At 37.8% G+C, this 9,699-nt stretch overlaps 1 protein-coding gene across 1 annotated transcript; it reads left to right on the top strand.

Moving 5' to 3' along the window:
* The first annotated feature begins 1,126 nt into the window (after positions 1-1,126).
* On the top strand, positions 1,127-9,400 carry RBP2 (retinol binding protein 2). The gene is made up of 4 exons (XM_026649954.2): positions 1,127-1,241; positions 5,404-5,582; positions 7,389-7,490; positions 9,173-9,400. Exons 1-4 carry the CDS (start codon positions 1,169-1,171, stop codon positions 9,224-9,226), a joined length of 408 nt encoding a protein of 135 aa, XP_026505739.1. The 5' UTR covers positions 1,127-1,168; the 3' UTR covers positions 9,227-9,400.
* Positions 9,401-9,699: the final 299 nt, after the last annotated feature.

The raw sequence follows: 9,699 nt of genomic DNA, 5'->3' as shown, positions 1-9,699 counted from the left end.
TGACTCTGAACGAGTCTAACCCAAAGCACCAAAAGTCAGGCTAATTGAAGTGACTGCCTAAAATGCGCCCTAGCTGCATTAGTTTGGCCTTTTCCTACATTTGTGGGACTTTCTGCAGATTATCTCAATATCTTTACTGTAGCAGAGTGCGAGTTGTAGTATCCTGGTCACTGAGGTTGCTGCAGCACAGAGACGGCTGGAGGCTTAACTGGAATCAACCAACCTGTTACTGGAGGGGATTAGTAACATTTGGTAGCAACTGTTGGGCTAATGAGTTAATTGGCTTAGTAATGGGGGGCTATATAACTGTGAAGAGGGGGTGGAGGAAGAGAAAAGTTCTGTGAAAAGCCCCTCCTGCTGTACACCTGTGCTGTAATCCTGCCCCGGTTGGAAATCCAGGATTAAAGATGCACTTGATGAAAAAGAAACTGACTTAAAAATGGGTTAGACAGTGCTGCTCCCAGGGTAGCTTGAGAGGCGCCCTGTGACATGTACGATCAGTTAAATGAAATTTATTCAAGTGAATTTATGCCTGATGCGTATTTGCCAACATTTGACATCTATAAAAAGGGACATTTTGGGAGGAAAACAGGGATATCTTTGAACTCTATTTTAATACATTGGAATATGAAGTTGAGAAGTAAAATAAAATCATAAATATTCTCTCTTTTAAAAATAGGGATTTCCTCTTTAATGGCCCAATCTTGCATTCATTATACATCCAAAACTTCCACCAACTTCACATGGGAGTTAGGGTGCATGAACTATGCAAGGCCAAGCTCTTAATAGGGGCTTATTGTATGTAGGAGAAGTGAATTGAAAAAGAGAACTTACGTTGGGTTGCACAGTTTGACATTGTGGTGCACATGTTTCAAAGGAGTATCTATAGGAGATTGCTGTTCTTTACAAAGGTCACTGTAAAATACCTTTCTCTCTTAGTTCTTGCTTCAGAAACCCATTCCTGGCCTGTCTGCTGTCCTCCTGAACTTTGTTAATGAAGCAAAGTTCTGTCGGGTTATATCTCCGACCTTCAAACTTTATTATCTGGAAAACCATAAAACTTTATCCAAGGAAGATATAAAAAGGACAGTTTTAACACATTCTCTCTGCAGAACTTGCTTCCAGGCTCAGCATTTGATCTACCCTTGGGTTTGAGCTCTTAGCCAGCATGCCTGCCGATTACAATGGAACGTGGGAAATGGAATCCAATGAAAACTTCGACAGTTACATGGTTGCCTTAGGTAAATGAAAAAAATACAATATTGGGACAAGAGCTTTTATTTATCAATCATGCCTATTTAAAAAAAAACTAATAGTAGAGCAGTCTTACTCCTTTTATATGTTTTGGGGTTAAGAGTTTCTGGCAGTAATATTAAAATATCATACACTTGCTATAATATGTCTAGACAAACTTGAGTGACTTCTCGAGCAAGTAACAGGATACTCCATAGCAGTGGAGCAAAAACAGTTAGCCTTTAGCATTTAATAAAACTGTAACTGAACGAGCAGGTATAGTAAAAAGTTTACATAGTAATGAACGTTCTAACAATCTTTATGGAAGCATATTTCCACAGCAAGAAAATTAAAGGTATTAACAAATAGAATTCTTATTTAGATATTAAAAGAAATTGAAAGAGAGTTAATTTAGTACAATCAGCACATTAAGAGAGCTGGAAATGTGAATGGAGACCAAGCTCCTGGTAATGCCAATTTCACTCTATTTTCTCCACATTAGTGTCTTCAATGATTATAATGACAGTGTAAAAGTTTTACAAGGGATAATTGTCTTCTGTTGGTTTGAGGACCATTTTATATTTGACCTTTTCAATACAAATGTAATTTCAAATGTTTTAGTTTGCATGCAGATAAAACTATCTTAACCCTATAGGACACTATGGATACCTAAGGGGTCTGACTCATGCGAGTCTCATGATATTTAGTATTTTTCTTAAAGTCTCAGCTACTGGATCTGAGAATCTGAGCTTTCATTTTTTGGGGGGGGGGGGGGTAAAAAGTTATGTTCCTAGCCCTCATGGTTGCAGAGGGCAGCTTGAAAATGTGAAATGAGAGCACCCTAGAGGCTCAGAAACCAGGAGGCAGATAAAAAGAGCCCAACATTTATTATTATTTTAAAATCATGATTATAAGCCAATCTCATTATTTGGAGTGGGTAGACGCATTACTTTTGAGTGCTTGATACTGGCAAAACTACACGAGGGATGGAAAATCCTTTCCATTCAACTCAAAAGTGATCTCTGAACAAAATAAATGTACTGTCAGGAAAAGCAGTTAAGAGAACTCTAATATTGTTGTCATACTTGGTGACTGACAAATTCTCTTCATTGTTTAAGCATCCTTCTTCCTTATAGGCTAGTCTAGGCATGCACTTGAAGAGTGTGAGACTCTCTTCCAACAGGACTGAGAGTTTTACTAGATTTTTTAATCTGGTTGTAATGTCACTCAACACTCTATTCCCTTCTCTCCTAGACTTTCCCTTGGGTATCATCTGCTAATATTGTGGTATTGATTCTGTCAGTTGGGTCATAACTGCTCATATTTACTCTTCTTAAAAACTTTTACCAAGAAGACCTGCAATTGCTAGTAACATTATTAATATATCTCTTTAGATTGGTACTTCCCCTCTGAAATTTAGACTGAGATATTCATTGAAATTCAATAGGCGCTTGGTGCTTCACTCTCATAGGATGTGTATTATTTCATCTTTAAACATTCTAATCCCAATCCTGCTACAATAAGTAGTGGGCTTCCCAATTCTCTGCTTCCTTTTGTATCATAACTAATAGCATGCACTGCACTCGAGCAGTGCTTTTGTTACATCTCCGCTCCATCCTCAGGATTGTTTCAGTTAGCAATGAGAACAGGATACCTGACTGAAACCATCCTAAAATGATCTTACTGGATTTCTCCGGGGTGTTTGACACATTAGACTATAAAATAAAGGGCTTGATTCAGCCCCTGGGTCCCTCAGGTGGAAATAGGGCCACAGGAACCCAGCACTGAGAAGTCCGCTTGAAGAAGGATTGGCAGAAGGTTAAGCCACCCACAATTCCTGATATGCTGGGTGGCTCAGAAGTGATTGGTGCAGTACAGTGAGACAGGCGGGTTCATTGCATCTCCTGTACTGCCTCCACTGGAGATGTGCCTACTGAACCTCCTGACGGAGCTTAAAGCTAGCCTCCCCATAAGAAACTTGGTGTGAGATTGTGGAGTGAGAGCCATGTTTACACCAATTGGCTTTGGATCGGGCCCTTTGTTTTGTGGGGGGGTTTTGGACATGTTTTATGTACTGCACTTCAGTGCTAGTGAAAAATGCCTCACAGAATTTGCAACAAAGTAGTATCTAGATGCGTATTTCTATGTGTGGTACTGAGAATTTGTCCCTCACTGACTGTGTTATCAATGAAAAAGAAATGACATGGAAATGGTGAAAAGAGATTTTTCTGCTCTGTTTCTCCCGATTTTACATTTGGTTGATATTCTAAGAATTAAGGAGTTCAGATCCAAAGCACAATGAAGCTGAACTTTTTGAGGTTCATTCATCCTTATAATTGCTACATATGCATTCCTATACCTTAATTAACAAATCGTTTTGCCCTTTAAACCAGAAACTTTAACTTTTTCATAAGCACGTTAAAGTATTTCAATCTAATCTAATAGAACCATATTTCATCTTTATTGCTTGTATTGTTCAAAATGTGTTGTGTTCAAAATGTGTTTAATAAAACCTCCCCTGATTTTCTGCAGTAGTACAAGACTAATATATTAGTCAGAAATAGCATTCCTTTGGAAAATTAGACTTCTTTCCTCGGAGAGACCTAAATTTTGTTACCTGGCTATAAATCAGACCCAGAGATACCTTTAATCCACAGCAACAGATAAAATATACTTGAATATGAACATTATTTCCTATGTTAAAGTAACATTTTTTTGTTTTGTTTTCCAGCCAGTCCTTTCACGCAATTAGATTAGTGCCTTACCAGTAGCATAATGAATCCACCAAAAGAAAATGGGTTCCATTTGTACAAGGTTTTGCCGAGACGAAAATGATTAATTTGTATGTGAAAAAGCTCAAAGATGGTTAACAAGCCACACTATTTTTCAATCTCTGGGAGAAACATGTTAGATTATTTCATTTGCATATAGCACCATAACAAGATTCATTGCCAAATGTCAAATATTTATTGTATTTGGCAATGAAGCTGGCGTTAGGTGTATTGTCTAGGGTAGACTGTGTCATGATGGTAATATATTTGAAATATCTTTCAGGGCATTCAGTTGCAAGTAGTATATGTTAGTTTTCATCATGAACAGAGTACGGAATGGTAAAGAGAATCAGGCACAAAATGCTGACTGAATATTAAAGAGGGCATTGTCAAATGCAGTACTCTTTGGCTATTTGTCTTTTTGTTTTTTAACTTTCCATCTTTTACCCATATGGAAGCTGCAAAATAATCTTTTTCCATCCATTCTTTTCCTGTAAAGTCTGACCAACTTTGATTTTTGTTTCTAACATTCTTTCCTAGGGACAATCAGTGAATATAGCTCTTATTTGTTTACTTATTTATATACAAGCATCATTTCTGCAAAGGATTTGCTAATTAATATGATTCTGATTCAAACTACTTTACAAAAAGGGGTAAAATGGCTTTTACAGATGGCTGTTAAATCACACGCAGTATAGTCCCAGTGTCAATATAAATTCAATACAGTTCCACAGATTACACACAGTCCCAAACAATAATCTGTGATTATGGTGAAATAAAAGCTACATGCCAAAATTCACTGGATCAGACATGCACATCTATTGCACTCGTTCTGAGATCCTTCTATAGATATGAGTAGACCTGGTCAAAAGCAGTATTGGGGGAGAGGGCATATTGTTTTCTTGAAAATTTTCACCAAAAACAATGGAAATTTTATTTTTTCAAAAAACATGGATACTGAAAATCTTGGGGATTTTCAGCTTTTCTTCCACTTCACGCCTCCCCATCGCCCCTCATTTTGTCACTGAGAAAAGGAGAGGGGTATATGATGGTGGAAAAATACCCAAAACTGAAAAAAAAAAAAAGGGGGGGGGCTCATCAAAAAAATTAGAACACTTTTTGAAAAAACACAAACATTCCTCAATTTTTTTATTTAAAAAAAAAAGATCTTTTTTGTAATTTAAAAAAAAGTTTCAAATGAGAAATGTCAGCCAATTCTAGAAGAGAGCTACTCCACCTTGTTTTACCTGTAAGTGAGAGGATTAAATGTGCAAATGCTTTTCATAGTGTAGTTTTCATAGTTTTGGTGAATATATAAAACTATCTTTTGCATCTTTGTACCAGAAGTTGGAATTTGGCTAGGTATATCATACACTTATGTTTTGTTGTTTGTTAATAGGCATTGATTTTGCCACTCGTAAGATTGCAGGACACTTGAAACAAACGAAGAAAATTATTCAAGATGGAGACAATTTTAAGACAAAAACACTGAGCACTTTCAGAAACTATGAACTGAATTATACTGTGGGAGTGGAGTTTGAAGAACATACCAAGGGGCTTGACAACCGAGTTGTGCAGGTATACACTTAGTATTTGATTTCCATGTACACTGTGGTTAAAAACAGGGAAAGCAGTCTGTAAATTTCCTGACTTAAAAATAATGGAAAGCAATTTACAGATATTAGAGAATGTTTGTCTATAAAGTGCAGGTAATTTGCATTTCAAGACAGTTTTGTCTTTCACATTGCAAATATTTATTTTACAGGCAAACCAGGAAGGTTTCCCAGATTTGTAAGGGCAATAACGAATTACATTTTTTCTTGTAAGGAAGTTTTCCTGTCTTTCTATGATAAACCTCTTTGTAGTGTTCTATATTTAAAAGTAAAGAAAGGAAGTATATTTTGGCACATATAATTTAGCTGCTGCTGAAGTTTCACTTTAAAACTACTAAGGCTTTTTTCCCCTCCACATTATTTTAAAATTGCCAGTTCTATCTGAGTCTTTTCCTGTAAGCCTTCCACACGTGGAATTCCCATGGAAGTCAGTGGGAGTTCCACAAAAAGACCTCTTAAGGGATCAGGGCCTAAACCATTTGGTGTATTCATTTACTGCACACACCTTTGCTTTCCTTTTACGAATACCACCCTCAGTTTTATTCTCCTAACATCCCCTGAAAACATGTAATGGAGAATTTCAACAATGCAAAGGGCATCCAGGCATCCAACTCCCATTGAAACGCCTCTTTGAGCCTTTGAAAACCTGCCCGAAAGAGCCACTTGCCTTTCTTTCTGTTATCATTTGTTGATCCTATCCATGCCAACACTTCAGCTGGTAACCAGTTCTACCCTCTTTCTCAGCTCTTGGCTAGCTTGCTTGGCTCTGACCTTACACCCACTTCTGCATCATCAACTTATCCCAGTAAACAACTTTCATCTCTGAACTCAGATCCTGTTGTCAGCCTCTGGAGAGATGGTCGCACAGCTCAAAGCTCACTGACAGCAAGACCCATTTTGTCTCATTAGTCCTCACAAAGGAAGTAGGCAGCATATAGAGATGAATCCTGTCCTTATAGAGCATATAGAGATGAATCCTGGAATCCCCCAGTGGAGCTGCATGGGTTTAACTGAAGGCATTGTTTCACCCATAGGCCTGCTTTTGTTCTCACTTACCCCAGTTTCACGTGAGGTAGCTTTTCTGGAGTTACTTCTGATTCACAACAGTGTAAGGCTAGGTCTACACTACAGCGGGGGGTCAACCTAAGATACGCAACTTCAGCTACGTGAATAGCGTAGCTGAAGTGGCGTATTTTAGGTCGACTTATCTGGCTGTGAGGACGGCGGCAAGTCGACCGCTGCCGTGCCGCCGTCGACTCCGCTACCGCCTCTTGCCACGGTGGATTTAAAGCTCTTGGTTACAGTGCCTGAAGGATGCTATAAAATAAACTATAACTGTATTGTATCAAGTGTCATTTACATACTTTTTCTCTGTCTGTCTGTTTTATGTACAGACAGAGGCAGTGTTAATGCTGCACTAGTCACTATGATCCATAGCGCTTCAGTTATTGCACTTTATAATCTTTTTTTATTAATGCTTTCACATAGCAAGAAAAGAAAAATACAGTTTTCATATTCAGTGCTATTCTATAAACAGCATCAGAAATTCAATTAACTCATTGCCCTTCCTTTGCACACATACAGTCTGTATCACTGTATCAGAAGAAATAATTGCAAAGTGATAACGTAAAGCACTTTATACTAAGGGGCATTTGGGCCACTACTGTCTTCACACAAGCAGTTATGCTACTTCATTGTTAGTTCTGGTGTGTTTGGACATTTTCCAAAATCCCTAGTTAACTTATTGGATTTAATCCTTTGATCCCTGCAGACGCTAGTGAATTGGGATGGTGATAAATTAGTATGTGTCCAGAAGGGGGAGAAGAAAAACAGAGGCTGGACACACTGGATTGAAGGAGATAGACTGCATTTGGTAAGAGCTGACTTTCATGGTTATAGCATGTAACAGAGACTGTGGAATAGTATAGTTACTATAGTTCCAAGGATTTTTCTTATTCATTTTACTCACACGGCTCTGATACCTAAACTCTAAAACCCCCTCTCTACCAGAACCCCTGCTGTTTAATTTGTCTCCACCTGCTTCCCAATTAAGCCACAAACCTACAGTGACTTTTGGTCCAGCTCACTGCACTGCAGCCCTTAACCCTTCCAGTTACATAGCACATCAATTCCTTCTGCATTTTGAGTAAACACTAAAAATAAACCACAGTATTTACGTGCTGAATAAAACCTGTAAGAACAATGTTTTTGTCGTTCCAAAAAATGAGTTCTAGCAAGAACTGTGTAGTTATCCAGATCAGAAAAACACTCCCAGAATATACAGGGAAACCTAGCAAACATTCTATAGTGTGGTTATCTTGTTACCCCTCCCCTCCGCAAAAAAAAAATCAAACAGCTGAGTTAGTAAACTGGAATGCAAAAGAAATGCAGCAAGCCTGAGAGATGCCATATGGGCCTGTAAAGAAAATAAGCAGTCAATGAAGTCTGGAAAAATAAATTAGCATACAGAGGAACACTGGGGTCCCAGGAAGAACAATCAGTAAATTGTGCATGGTAATGCTGGATGGTAGGGGCTCAGAAAGAGACAGTAACAGGCAGAATCACACAGCTTTTAGTGAGTAGTTTAACACTAACTTCACCAGATTTGGATCTGTATAGATAGTTAGGAATTATTTTGCTTATCAGAATATGAATTTCTCCACCCTGGAACTGGACTATAATACAGAGCTCAAAGTTATCTATTTGTTGGACAGTACGCATTCATATTTTCTTTGTAGCATGTCTCCTCTATTTATCACATGAAGAGCCAGATCCTCAGCTGGTGGAAATTGGCATCGCTCCATTGACTGAAGTGAAACAATGAAAACTTGCACCAGTTGAGGATCTACCTTGAAGTCTTTTCTTGTTAGAATTAATTCTGTGCAGTTATATAAACCACATTTTACACTGTGGATGGCTGTGATGGCCATCTAACTACCATTGGAAGGTCAATCAGATGAATAAAAAAATCCTATTGTTTTCTTCCATCTAAGCAGAAACCAGTGTCACCCAACTGACAGACAGACTTTTATTACCCTATTACAATATAAATTCAAAATTTGCCAATAATTCCATTAATGAACATTCTAATTATTGGCACCAGGATTCAAACTGAGATCTCTGGAAACAGGAGGACCTAGTAGGCTGGTGCATGAGTCGATTGAAACACTATTGCCCTGGTACCCATCCTTTCTGAGACTTCCCTCCACCCTCTTTTTGTAATTCCCTTGTTGCTTCAGTGCTTCTAATAAATTATAGTATGTTGTTTTAATAATAGACTATGAAAAGCCACACCATTACAAAGCAATTTCAATGCATTTTTCATTTTTATACTTTTTTAAAACTCAATTCAAGTGTCAAAATCTAATTACCACAACCTGCAGTGCATGCCAGCTGATTAGGGCTCCATAAAACACACTGCTTTTTTTTAATAAGCAAAACTCTTCTTGATGTGGTGGTTCAGCTGGTCTTACAGTGATTTTTCAAGGGGAGGTGCTGTAGATGGGAAACATAACTCAGAATAATATATACTTACCAATTGTTTTAATGCTGTAGGAGCTGACGTGTGAAGACCAGATGTGCCATCAAGTATTTAAGAAGAAAAAGTAAGCTGACCAGAAAGTCCAACTGGTTTCACATGTGCTATTATGGTTTTTTAAAAGCTATGTAATGACTGCTTGACACTGCCATGTAAGTGCATTTCTGTGCACTGTTAACTAAGACAAACACATCCTTTAACACTAACATGGAAACACTTCTGTATGTTTTAAGGTCTTTTGCCTTTCAATCCAGAGTTAAATAAAAATAATTCTCATTCTTGTAATTATTTTTTTCATTTCTAAAATCCTTGTAATTTTTCCAGAAGCAGGACAATGAGTCCTCTAAGAACAATGCGGTAACTAAACAGTCACAGTTATCTCAACAACAGAACATGTCTCTGTGGTGTTGTAATATCATAATATGTTTGGATGAGTGAGTGCAAATCTGACATTCATTGTACTGCTTCTATTTAATTTAGTTCTGGGTGACTAAGTCTATAGTTTCAGGCAACAGGATGGCTCAACAGATTTGTAATAGGATAC

This window comes from Terrapene carolina, unplaced genomic scaffold (assembly GCF_002925995.2).
Source record: "Terrapene carolina triunguis isolate 2854851 unplaced genomic scaffold, T_m_triunguis-2.0 Scaffold88, whole genome shotgun sequence".
In the NCBI taxonomy this organism is placed as follows: Eukaryota; Metazoa; Chordata; order Testudines; family Emydidae; genus Terrapene; species Terrapene triunguis.
Note: the sequence above shows the minus strand (reverse complement) of the source record. Positions and strands in the feature narration are given on the sequence as shown.